The sequence below is a fragment of the Gnatocerus cornutus genome, chromosome 1, assembly GCF_029298725.1.
Source record: "Gnatocerus cornutus isolate USDA-ARS CGAHR chromosome 1, icGnaCorn1.1, whole genome shotgun sequence".
Taxonomy (NCBI): Eukaryota; Metazoa; Arthropoda; class Insecta; order Coleoptera; family Tenebrionidae; genus Gnatocerus; species Gnatocerus cornutus.
Window position 1 is genome coordinate 27,949,939 of NC_142233.1, and position 12,747 is coordinate 27,962,685.

General features: G+C 35.8%; 4 protein-coding genes across 6 annotated transcripts; 2 read left to right on the plus strand and 2 right to left on the minus strand.

The window, feature by feature from the left end:
- Window positions 1-29: 29 nt before the first annotated feature.
- Window positions 30-1,936, minus strand: LOC148181249 (methylated amino-acid transporter SLC25A45-like). The gene is made up of 4 exons (XM_088048347.1): window positions 1,894-1,936; window positions 490-970; window positions 327-442; window positions 30-280 (listed from the first exon to the last, which is right to left on the minus strand). Exons 1-4 carry the CDS (start codon window positions 1,934-1,936, stop codon window positions 30-32), a joined length of 891 nt encoding a protein of 296 aa, XP_087904473.1.
- sav (scaffold protein salvador) lies at window positions 1,639-3,858 on the plus strand. The gene is made up of 7 exons (XM_088046092.1): window positions 1,639-2,191; window positions 2,244-2,448; window positions 2,494-2,620; window positions 2,668-2,911; window positions 2,963-3,143; window positions 3,190-3,371; window positions 3,419-3,858. Exons 1-7 carry the CDS (start codon window positions 2,101-2,103, stop codon window positions 3,622-3,624), a joined length of 1,236 nt encoding a protein of 411 aa, XP_087902218.1. The 5' UTR covers window positions 1,639-2,100; the 3' UTR covers window positions 3,625-3,858.
- On the minus strand, window positions 3,635-4,207 carry LOC148181251 (uncharacterized). The gene is made up of 2 exons (XM_088046122.1): window positions 3,874-4,207; window positions 3,635-3,822 (listed from the first exon to the last, which is right to left on the minus strand). Exons 1-2 carry the CDS (start codon window positions 4,088-4,090, stop codon window positions 3,680-3,682), a joined length of 360 nt encoding a protein of 119 aa, XP_087902248.1. The 5' UTR covers window positions 4,091-4,207; the 3' UTR covers window positions 3,635-3,679.
- Window positions 4,208-4,308: 101 nt separating this feature from the next.
- TTLL5 (Tubulin tyrosine ligase-like 5) lies at window positions 4,309-12,423 on the plus strand. Of its 3 annotated transcripts, XM_088046087.1 has the most exons (12): window positions 4,309-4,430; window positions 4,579-4,709; window positions 4,761-4,871; window positions 5,932-6,215; window positions 6,266-6,508; window positions 6,554-6,830; window positions 9,182-9,381; window positions 9,431-9,669; window positions 9,723-9,939; window positions 10,450-10,955; window positions 11,004-11,170; window positions 11,216-12,423. In XM_088046087.1, the coding sequence occupies exons 2-12, from the start codon at window positions 4,606-4,608 to the stop codon at window positions 11,397-11,399; spliced, it is 2,532 nt and encodes an 843-aa protein (XP_087902213.1). In that variant the 5' UTR covers window positions 4,309-4,430; window positions 4,579-4,605; the 3' UTR covers window positions 11,400-12,423. The 3 variants fall into 3 exon arrangements, with proteins under 3 accessions (XP_087902213.1, XP_087902200.1, XP_087902206.1); XM_088046074.1 differs by lacking the exon at window positions 4,761-4,871; XM_088046080.1 differs by lacking the exon at window positions 4,761-4,871 and having other exon boundaries at window positions 10,450-10,952.
- Window positions 12,424-12,747: the final 324 nt, after the last annotated feature.

Below are 12,747 nucleotides of genomic sequence, written 5' to 3' on the forward strand. Positions count from 1 at the left end.
GTCTAGTGGATTAATAAGGTAAGCACTACTCAATATTTATTTCTATCAAGTTTAAGACAATTCAATGTCATTTCGTACGCTACAAAAATTGCAGCATTCACCGGAAATGTCCGCAAAATCGCCACCGGACTACCTAAAAAAAATGCGCCCACACCTCCCTCTTTATAAGTTTTTTTGAAACAGTCCATCATGCCTTTATAAATTGGCTTACGTGGATCCTGTGTTTGCAGTCGCACTTTAACAACATCAAAGGGAAACACAAATATCCACGACACAACGCCTTGAATACAATTGACGAAAGTTTGAAATAAAATTACAGAATCTACCAGCTGTTCCTCCAGCAACAGTCCGTTTGATAACCACTGGAGTTTCGCATTCTAGAAATTTCCAGTGTAACAACATTTCATAAGTTAAAACATACAATCCGCTCGTAGGTGTGTCTCTGAAATTGCATTATTCGTACATAAATAGTAATCTAGAATATCTTACCTGAAAAGCATCGGTGTTAGTCCACGATACAACCCTTTGATCCCTTGTTCTTTCACAATAGAAATTAACGCTTCAAAAGACCCACTATAAGGAACTTCGTAATGCTTTCTCCAAGAACCTTTTCCGTCGGTTTTAGCTTGCATGACTGTCTTAACTAATTCAACAGGACACGTAAAGAGTGTTTGAAAAAAACCTGCTGCAGTACCGGAATTAAATACAAATTTTATCGCTTCTGTATTTGTGTTAGAGATTTGGAGATTTTTATGTGGGCTCAAGAGTTGGAGCATATTACCATAAACTCCAAAAAATAGCGCGTTTGAAGGACCCACTGTCAGGAAAGGGAAAAACATTCCTTTAAAGAATCCAGATATTCCTTCGTACTGAAAGGTTCTTCGGATGGCAGTCGGAAAGGAGGAGCCGAAGGCTTGTTGGCGCACTTTTACTGTGTCCAATGGATGGCCGACCACGAGGCCACATATTCCTGAAATTGGAGAAATAAAAAAAATTGTTAAGTTGGAGTGAATTCAATAATTAGAACCACGTGGGTGGTTGGGAAATTGTAGTATAATAAGGAATATTTAGAAAATGATGTTTATTCAGGATGTAAATCGCACAGAACATAAATTAATGAATTAAAATAATATTCCTGACTTGACATTAGCCACATTTCCATTATTAGTTTCTAATTTAGGGAATCGTTTCCAAGCTTCTTTAAACTAAATTTAATCAGATAAACTGGTATTTAGAGAAACAAATTAATTTACACTTGATCGTGGGTAACAATGTAAAAAAAGTTATACCACCAAATTAAAGGTAAGTCGCTCTGGAGAGAAGAAATAAAATCGAATTACATAGTGAAAAAAAAATTTTAAACCATGAACAATTTGCCTAAAAAAATATTAGTCGTTGCATGCTACCGAGCATTACATTAGTTGTTGATCTTTCGAAGTGCTGAAAGTTTGGATCGAATTAATTTTCAAATTTCGCGCCCTTTACATGGGTAATGCAAATTAAGTGTCAATCTCCTTGACACCAGCTGCCACACTGACTTAAATGTGACGTTAACATACGTCATTCACTGTTTTTTATTAATAATAACGTAGAATTCATGGGTCTTAGTGACGGCAATAGCTTTCACTTTGAGTAGAGTCCCAATTAAGAATTATAGATATTTTTGGTACCCGTTTCCTGAAGGCGTGAAGTTAGGCAACACCAAATACATTGTGGAATGTGCTCTGTGTGTGTGACTTTGCTTTGCGCAGGTCAAGAAACTTGTGATGTTGTGAAAAGAATTTGTAAACAATGGAATTTGTCTTTAAAAGCAACAAACAGTGGTAAAATATTGTGATGTAGTACGTTTCGTAGTAGAATGGAAAGTTTGTTACATGACAAGACATAATTCACCTCCAACCCATCCCGCGACAAAGTCTTCAATAGAGAAATGCATATTGTCCTTTCAGCTCATTGATAAGTTTTCCTGACTTAGATAAACAATCCACAGCATAGGAAGTATCTAACATCCCTCCAGAACTAACACTGTCGACCTTGAACATATTTAACATTTATATAAATACAAAAGTATTAAAATAGAACATAAATTTACATTTAACCATGCTGTCGCGAAAAAACAAGGACTTGAAGACAATCAAAGAAGGGGTAGTTGGAAAATATGTCAAAAAAGACACTCCGCCAGAAATGCCATGTGAGTAAGATAAAATTTTTGACGTTTTTTACAACATAACCTCATCTCTTAGTCATCAATGTCTGGACAACTGAGCCAAAGAGAAGGCTTTCAAACCAAAGCAGATCCTCGTTGCCCCCTTCGCTAAATCGAGGGGCCAACCAAAATAGTATTACTGTGCAGAAATTTGGCAATCAAAAGACGACAATAAGCACGGGTTTAGGGGCGCATCAGGGGAAATACACCCCCAGTTCTTCTGTCCCTGATCTGGCCACAAGGTTGGTTTGAAGAATTAATTGGCGCATCTTAAGAATTTTTTATAGATTTGCAAATTTGTCTACAAATGAAAACAACTCTTTGTATAACAACGCCCCTAGTTCCTCCACATCTTCTGCACAGCATATCTATATGAATCAACATATCAGTCCTTCTTATAGTGATAACTCTGCTGTAAATATATTCGTTTTTTAAGATTGATTCAACTTTTTTTTTTGTAGAATGCCAATTATGTCGAGATTGATCAAATTTACCCTCTGAGCCCACAAGACAACAATTCTAATTATAACAGGACTCATTCTCCTATTTATCAGAATGCAAGTGATAATGCCTGCAAGGATACAACTCCTATTTATAGTAATACAAATATGGAAAGATACTCTAATCCTTTACAAGGGATGTCTTATGGTGAATCATTGGCTCACCATCTGCGACATACTTTAGGGCGGGAAGACAACAATCAAGGTAATGACAGCTTATAATTATAATTAGAATTTAGACTATAATTAATTTTAGATCAATCGGAAGAACTGCCCTTGCCCCCCGGGTGGTCCGTTGATTATACTCTAAGAGGCCGCAAATATTACATCGACCACAACACAAAAACGACTCATTGGTCGCACCCTTTGGAAAGAGAAGGTCTTCCAACTGGTTGGCAGTGTGTCCACTCGCCCCATTATGGGATCTATTACGTCAAGTATGGTCTTCCTCAGTATGAATAAAAGCTAATAAAATTATTTCAGCCATATCACAAAGCAGGCTCAATACGAGCACCCTTGTCTAGTGCCTTGTTTTAATTATCAAGCTGAAGTGAGATATCTAAACCCCCCAAGACCCACACATTATCAGCCGCATAGTGTCTTGGTTCCTGCAAATCCGTATTTGCTTGAGGAAATTCCCCACTGGCTTAACATTTATTTTAAAGGTAAAACCAAACAAATTTCAACGAAAAAATTAATTTTGCTTTTACAGCAAGTCCTGATTTGGACCATAAACTCAGATGGGACATGTTTCGCCTCCAAGACTTGGACTGTTACAATGGTATGTTGACACGTTTATACAAGCAAGAATTACAAAACATCGTGATGAGATACGAGACGTACAGATCCGCTTTGCTGGTTGAAATGGAAAAGTTCCGAAATCATCGAAATAACACGGGGGCTGTGACAGGTCAATGAAAGTACCATGTTCCTTTGATTTTATTGTAACTATAAAATGTGATTTTAAGTTTATTTATTCTTGTACGGCTTCATTCCCAGTTGCATTTTCTGAAGCTTCATCGAAATCGTTATGGATTTCATATTCAGTGACATTTAATCCTGATATTCTATAAACTTTAGCGTCTTTTATGCCTAATGTTCTAGAAAACTGTTGTGCTATAAACAGAAATAAATTATTGCTCTATTTTACAAGTGTTTTTCATGCACCTGGCGTTAGGGCCAATTCGGAGTCTGATTTGTATTTGCGGGCCCAGTCAGAGTTCCCTTTATAAACGTTGTAAATAACAAAACCAAAAGCGTTCCATGCCAGCAGCATGTAAACGATTGACAACCTGTTCTTCCAAAAATGGGCTCTTTCTTCAGGGATGTGATTCGTATGGCGCCTGATAAACTGTCTTAACCACCCAAAGTTCAAAAGACCCATTTTTATAAAGTGAGGTTAAGTAAATTTTAGAATGTCTAAACTAAATAAGAACAAAAAATCTATCGCACAATCACCACCAATAAAGGGGCTTTTGCGTTGTTTTTGTTTACCGGTATTATGTTGAGTAACTTTTTTTACCAAAAGACTTAATTTAGAGGTTAGATTATGTAAGTGACAGTTGCGCGTTCTACTTTACCGACGCAGAGTAAAAAAAATAAACAAAATGGCGTTTCTTTAAAAAGTAACAAAATTTGAAGTGGAGTGTCGCAAAATTTTAGTGTCAGAATCAATTCAAATAATTTAATATGAATCAATAATTTTTGAGACAACGTGACAAAATGTAAGTTTATAAAGCTACAAATAACGAATTCCAATTTTTTTTTGTCATGTTAACCCGGTTTAAAAAATTGTAACCATATTTGGTCTTGTGCATAACCTAAATTTTGTCCATTTACATTGACCGTTTTTTTTAATGAAGGTCACTTTAGTTTCAGTTATTCATTACAATCATCGCAATGGAAAAAAAAATAGAAGATTTTGTTGAGGATGTTACAATAAGTGTGAGTAGTTCGGAGTCTATAAATTATCCCCCCAAGGTACCTCCAGTAGAATTAAACCGGTGAGTGGAACATACTGTTTTTTGTTGCTTAAATAATAACTCAGGCTCTAGGGTTGTCTCTAAACCAATTCTCTTCTCCTGGCGCCCCCCGGTTTTCCCTAAAAAACCTCCTGAATGTACCTCGTCCCATTGTCTCCTTTTTGATATGGCCCAAGAAAATAGGTTTTTATCCGAAATTTTTAACTCATAATAGTTATAAAAACAAATTTAATTAAGTTGATAAGTCAACTAGTTGGGAAGTATTCACCTGTTCATTGTATTAAGCAATGATTTGTCACGATTTATTGTTTTCTAGGTCTAGTTTCATGGCTGAAGGGACAAAACCAACTTTCTCATTTCGTTCATTCTGAATGAAACTTTTTTCATTCTAATAATCTTTCATATCTCATAATCAATTCTTTATGCTGTACCCACATACTCACTTGCAATGATAAGAACATTTTTATGACTCTGACATTCCTAATTAGTTGATACCGCAAGCCCACATAAAATTGTTGTCTATATTTGGAAATAAAACACCATATATAACAACATTATGCAAATCGTGATGTCATGAGGTGGCAACAGTTTTTTATGCGGTCTGGTGTAGTGCCAACAATTCAATTATTTTGTATTTTGCCTGTTCGTGAATTTCGATCGAATACCACAACATGAAATATAAAAATAGTAGTTACTAGGACAATGCATCGCTACTTTTAGATTACTCCATCAGGGCGTTTAATAATAGTCATTTAAGTAATGTGTGATTTGCATTCCACCCACAAAGTAATAATGCTCCTGTTTTTTATTAGTAGGAGTGCCAATTGCATCTCTAATCGGTTGGAATTAAAGTAATGATTAATGAACGATTTGATGGAACCGAGCGCATAATAGGAGTGGTTGACTGAAACGAAGTAAAATGTACTTGAGAAAAACCTGAAGGGCAATCTTCTTGAAGCGTTGTATCGTTTTTTCCATTTTTACTGTTTACTTTTCCTGTTTTCTTTCCTTATGTTAGTACTGAGTCTACATTGAACACTCGAACACTATTTCCAAATCGTTGACGGCAGGAAACCTGTCGTCGTTAAAAGGATAAATAAACAGTTTTAGAAGTGATGCAGATGATAACAGCGACAAAAATAGTGTTTTTATTATTTAATGTATTCTCGGCTCGGGGTCACCGATCAGCTTCTATATTTATGTATTTTGAGGTAAAACATAACAAAACTTTTGAATTGAACAGTAAAATAATCACACATGAGCCAACTCTCCCTCCCGACACATGGTTACTCGGTGGCACTCTGGGTTGTCGCAGTGCCTGTTTGGTATTCAAAAGTTCCGCTCTAGCCAACTGCACCCAACGTTCAATTCAAGAAAAACCTGCCTACAAACTGCACATCACGTACAAAGTTTTACAAGCTGAAACCAAACTCCTTTCAAAACTCCTCGAATGTCACGGAGTTGTCGAAGTACCACCCAACTCTGCGGACTATAATTTGTTATGGACTGGATCTCATCCAAAACCAGGTCCGTGGAAGTTACTCTCATGAAATTATGTCTAACGTTTTGTATAAAAGGGGCGTTGAGAGCAATGGGTCCGCACCAAAGAGTTAATCATTTTCCGCGTTCGTACGAACTAACTCGCAAGGATCGCCTTTATAAGAATATCGAACGAATGCAACATGCCAAAGGTTTCAAACACTTCGATTTCATCCCTCAAACGTTCGTAATGCCAACGGAGTATGGAGAATTGTGTTCAACACATCATAGAATCAAAGGTCCGTGGATCGTTAAACCTGTAGCTTCAAGTAGAGGGAGAGGTAAGGATTCATTCGAACCCGACATGTTGGAAATTGATTTTTTAGGTATTTTTCTTGTTGAAACACCAAATCAAGTGCCTCTAGAAGAACCCGTTGTCGTGGCCAAATATATATCAAAACCCCTTTTAGTCGCAGGTCACAAATGTGATCTTCGCTTGTACGTAGCTGTTACTTCTTTTGATCCTTTGCTAGTATACATTTACGAAGAAGGCCTAGTACGGTTTGCTACCGTCAAATACGATTCTAGTCATAAACAGCTGTGGAACCCCTGTATGCACCTCTGTAATTATAGTATTAACAAGTATCATAGCGATTACGTTAAGTAAGTATAACTTTTTAGATAATCTTTTAAAAGGTACTGGGAAAGATATTTTTACAAAGCACTTTATCCAGAATTCGCGGTGTTGTTTGCGATGAGATTACCTTCTCTTCCTTTTCAAACATTGACAGCGTACGGAAATGTTGCGAATTTTGCAGATTGTTTCTTTGTCGCGTTATTCTATTATACCCGTGGGGAAAAGTGACTTAATCATTGATGCTTTTAAATTATTAACTTATTGATTTATCCATTGTTCAATGTCGATATTCTTCGCACTACATGACGTGGGAAGGTGAAAATTGATTATGCAGTGATACCGGTTTATGAATATGTAATTGGACTACAGAAACAGAAGACGTAATTAACTCTCAGTACAATCCCATTTAAAATATGATCGAAAAACTCATTTACGAGCACAGATGAAATTTGTTTATTTAACAATTTGGATAGCGTGCAGTGGATGTATCCGGCTCGAACTCAATGCCAATACAAGAGATGCGCAAAAAGTTGCCCGCAACCCTTCATTATGTTTATTATCATGTTTATAATTGCACCTTAATCCCCTGCTTGCGTAATACGTGTTGAATTAGTCATTTTCCTGGCAGTGTTCCGTTTATTCGAAAGCGAGTGGATACGGTCTGATTAGCGTTTAATTTGAATTTCTCGGATATGCTCAATTTGTATGGCAGCCTGAAATTTTCCGAAATTGAAGCATATTTTAGATGGAGACGATTGGAAGTTTTGTGAAAGAATGTACAATTGGTTATTCGAAAAATTAAATACGATCCTGACTTCTTTAATGTTGCGTGACGTGCGATATTAAAGAAACACTTATTAGGAATAATATCAGGATTAAAGTTGTGGTTTACAGAAAGGGGTACAAAAAACATGATTATAAAACATGTCTTGTTATGACGTGAAGTCATTAATTGTAGACGTTTGAATTTGACGAGATTTTTTTACATGCAAGGTTTTCATTGCGCGTAGTTTTTTGTTTCTTTGTCTTTTACTTTCGATTTGTTATGAATCAGACAAGCAATTATCAGTAATTGATCGTTTCCTTTCGTCTGGTGGTACTTTCTAAGTATTTATTGTTTGCTTAATGCGTAGAGATATGTTGTAATATAATATAATAAGCGAACTAATCCGATAAACAAACAATAATCATAAATTCTGCTAACCTAAGGAATGATGTGGGATGGTATTAATGAGATAATTCGTATCTGATAAACACGATTTTTGTGCACATCTGGCGGCTAATAAATTTACAAAAGTGCCTATGTGCACCAGATGTGTTGACTTCGTCACATAATCCGTATGTCAAAGGAATGAACAAGGTTATAGAAAAATAAATCTTTGAAGTCATATGTCTTATTACTTAACCGTGTTGGATGTTTCCTAATTGTTTGTTTAGCATTGCTACAGACGAACGCTTTTTTAACTCTTTCGACCGCAACTTTTATCATTTTTTTGAAAAAATGGAATCGAGAGATCACTTAATTTATTGATTTTTTTGTTAAATGCCCAAACCGATTTCCGTTTTTTTGTATGGCTGTACATTGTCGTTGTCATATTTTTCCGAGAATAGCTCGAGGTTGCATTTTTTCTATTATAATGTACGACGTAAAACCCCTTCATTAATTATAAACCAACAACGCGTATAACAAAATATGTAACAGCCAGTTATTGAAGTAATATAGATTAAATTGATTTGAGCAACTTTCACCATTTACAACAAAGTCATTGTTGAAAACTGTCTAGTCATTTCTTAAGTTAATAATTTGGTCGAATATTTGAAGTTGTGATGTAAATACGATTCATGTGAACTTATAACTTTCGAAGTAAATTGATTTTAATTCAAACTAAAGTCGTTGCAAATCATAAAACCTTCATTTAGTGTAAACACGAAGTAAACCGCAACAGCTGCCATGTTCCCTTGTGAAAAGTAGTTCGTGAAATATCGACTTTTCTAAATAACCTTTCAAAATCTGACTCCGAACTAGATCGAGCTTTTTATCGTAAGATCAGCTTTATTAAAAGTCCCCCTTGGTTTAGCAGGAAAGCACATATTCATATATTTGGCTCGTACTTTAAGGAAAATGTCAACTGAGTCATTCTGGAACGAGGGCGAACTTTCCATGCTGTCACGAGCCTCTTCCAAAACACGTAATCAGATTTACTGCTTAAGAATCTCACTCCTTGGGGTAAACGCTCGAAGTATTCGTGTTTCTATTCTGACGTGCGACATGTACAAATCGAGATTTAATTTTTCTGGGAAAATTAGCTTGTAGGAAACGTTTTCAACGAATTTGCCACCGCTAACTTTTTTACAAGTTTATCCATTTTTTAATCAGATCCGACGACCCAAGTGCTGAAAACGTAGGCCACAAGTGGACTTTAAGCGCTTTATTGAGACACTTGAAGGCGGAAGGGAAGAATACTGTCTTGTTGATGTCGCAAGTGGAGGACCTTGTTATTAAAGCAATTTTAGCCTCGGCAAATTCTATTATTTCCGCCTGCAGAATGTTTGTGCCTAATCCTTCCAATTGTTTTGGTAAGATTTAAAAAAATCAAAGCAAACACTTCTAATCGTCCACTTGAAGAACTTTACGGATTTGACATTTTAATTGATTCAAATTTGAAACCGTGGCTTTTGGAAATCAATCTTTCCCCGTCATTGGGCTGTGATAGTCCTCTGGATGTCCGACTAAAGTCTGCAATGTTGGCTGATTTATTGACTTTGGTCGGTATTCCTGCTGTGGATCCCATTTTGAGACCCTCGACAAATAGTCTAACTTCAGGACCAATAAAAACCGGCAGCAGTAAAATAAAATTGGGACATGTAATGTGGCGATTTAAGAACTCGAAGTATTGTTATTATTGATTTTTTTATAGTGTCGAAGAGTTCATTCTGCTGATGGGTTGAGCAGTACTTTACCGAGGAAAAGTTCCTCCGTTAATAGGGGCGATCGATTATCTTCGAGTGCTTTGACTTTAACGCCTGAGGAAACAAGAGTCATTAAAATGGCGAAAACACAATTTGATAGAAGGGGAGGTTTTGTCAGGATATTTCCGGCGATTGATAGCTGGGCGAAGTATTCGCAATATTTGGGTGAGTTTTGGATGATTTCCAGAGAGAAGAAATTATCTATTGGACGTAAATACAAAAGTTCTTAAAGTCTGACTGCGATATTTTAAGCCATGACATGAAACTGGATAAAAATCTAAATTCAAAACACTTTAACTTTGTAATAGGAGATTTATTGGTTCAAGTGTACGAACATGAACCAGAAGGCACAAAGTCCATAAAGAACTAATTTCAAACTTTACAGAATCTCGGTATGTCGTTCTTTAGAAATTACTTAAACGTTCAGTTGTCACGACCTGTTTTGCGTTTAGATGTTGCGTGTTGAGTTGAAATAAGTTCTATCGAAGAATCCAGACGATATTTTAGGAATTTTAATGTACAAAGGATGTTCACCCATGGTGATACTTGCTGACGTTTTTACTTCCAAACAAACGGAAACAAATAAAAGACATAAATTCCTTCAATATTTTCGAATTTAAACAACACTAAGCAAATTTTCGTGCTCATAAATTCATTTTGCCTCATTAATTTTAGATCCAGCGACTGGAATTCCCATTACTGGTAACAATAATTCCTTCAACAGCTACAACATTTCGGGAACTCATAATTACAACTTGTTGCTTTACACGAACTTGTTTCCTGAAGTTCCTATCCACACCAAAACTTTTGATAAGTCGAACTCGAAATATCACTCTTTGGATCGAAAGAGAGATTTATCTTTGGACAGTCATACGAATAGTTCACTCGCACGTCATAACCGTTACGAACGAATGCTAAGTCAGGGACACCGATCAACTTTAGGTGTGAAACCTACGGCGAAAGAAAGCCATGCTTTGGAGTTGAGGAAACAAGTGCTTGATATGTTGCGAAATGGAAAGAAGTTGACGCAATGTGAGACTCGAAAGACTTTTAGTCATTACTTGGGATGTCTTTTGAAGCGGATTTCGGCAGGACCGGATCAGGAGAATCAGATGGATATCGTTCTCAAGTTTTTACAGAAGGCTTCGAGTTATCTAAGAACGCCATACACGGTGAAGGTGGTATGTGGTTATGCTTATGTGAAGAGGAGTATAATTAAGAAATTTTAGGCTCCTAGCAACAACTTGGACTGCAAAGATCGAGCGGCGGTGGTGGCGAAGCAATTGAACGACTTTTTGTATCTATACAATAGAGAGACAGACTTGTTTGTGGACAAGACTGAAAAACCGGGTCAGATCCCTACAAAATTGTATGCGGAGTTTCTGGAGAATGCGAGGTATTTTTTGGGTTCTTTTTTTGTTGTTCTTATTGTATTTTGCAGGGAGTGTGATTTAGAGGAGATTTTAATACAGCAAACTATCCAAACCGTGCCAACTCATGGGAATAAAACTGGGTTCCAGGGTGTACTCAAGTGCATCCCCAACGTCCCCAAATCCTACGGATTAAAGGCGCCGTATCATAAGACGGCCTCCAAACCCAAGAGCGTGAAAGCGTCTTTGTCTTGATTATTTTTACAAATAAGCTGTTGCTTAAGCTTCAATATCCCTGTCGGTTTTGTGAAAATACGAGTATTTATTAATTATTATTAAGTTATTTAACAGGAGATTGTTTCGTTGTCTTATTTATTTTGTAAGGTTGTGGTTATGTTATGTTATTTTTTGTTTAATATTTTTGATAAATCTCTTTATATTTTTATATTGCCAAAGTTGAGAAGTTTCCATGGTTCATTCCAGACCTGCCATATTTATTAGTCAAGTGTTAGTGTTAATATTTTTTGGATTCTTCAAATTTACGTATCATTTACTAATAGAATACTAATTGTTATCGGTGTTTTAAGAATTGTGATCCATGCGTCAACGAATCTTAACAATTCAAAGTGATACTAATGTACTTGAATCTTGTGCTTAGGTCAATGTTCCGATGTTTTTGTTACTTTATTCTTTGATGCTTTTATTGGGCGATTTCATATTTGAAATTGCGATGTATTTTCTGATATTGCTGCCAAAATGAAAGCATATAAATATTTTTAATACGTATAAATGTGAAACGAAATACGAAGCTTCACCTGTATTTTTAAAATACTGAATACAATATAATACTGTTTAGCATAATCTTTTTACACACTCTTTGTGATATGTATGTCAAAATGCTTTTGCTATTTTCTATACTTGTTACACTACTACATTGAACTATTATCTTCAGTCAATTTAGTTATATTTTGGTGTCGTGATATTTGTTTACATTAACTTATTAACTTAAGACGCATTAACTTAAGACGCGTACATTTTGTCGGAAATGTGTAGTAAGTAGAACGGATTTGCTCAAATTTGCGGCACTTTTTGGTTGCTGATTATTGTTGCGGCCAATCATGTTTTAAACATTTCGAAAGTTAATCGGCTTTGTTCAGTTAGATTATTAAATTAGCGACGAATTTGAAATGACGAACCTGTACACAGTCTAGTTTTTATACTTTGTGCACAGCATACTGTTATTGTGATTGGATGTTGTATAATAAAATTAACAAAATTATTCGGATGCGTTTCTTCAATACCTTAATTCTGCAATGATTTTCGCTAAAGGAAATTTAAGAAATCATGAAAAATTAAAATTTGAGAACAAAGTGGTTTAAGTTTCCACCCTGTAAATTAATCAATTTTCTTAGAATGAATTAGTGTTTTTAATTATGTTATTGTTCACACGTCCACATTCCTCACCATCGTAAATAAAAACACGCCTACGTTTTTGTCCACAAATGATCACTACCCACCAAAATTATCAGCCACATGTCTAAAAATTCCCATCTCGTTAATAAAATTATCAAGTGCAAACTTAAAAATAAAAATAACTCAACTG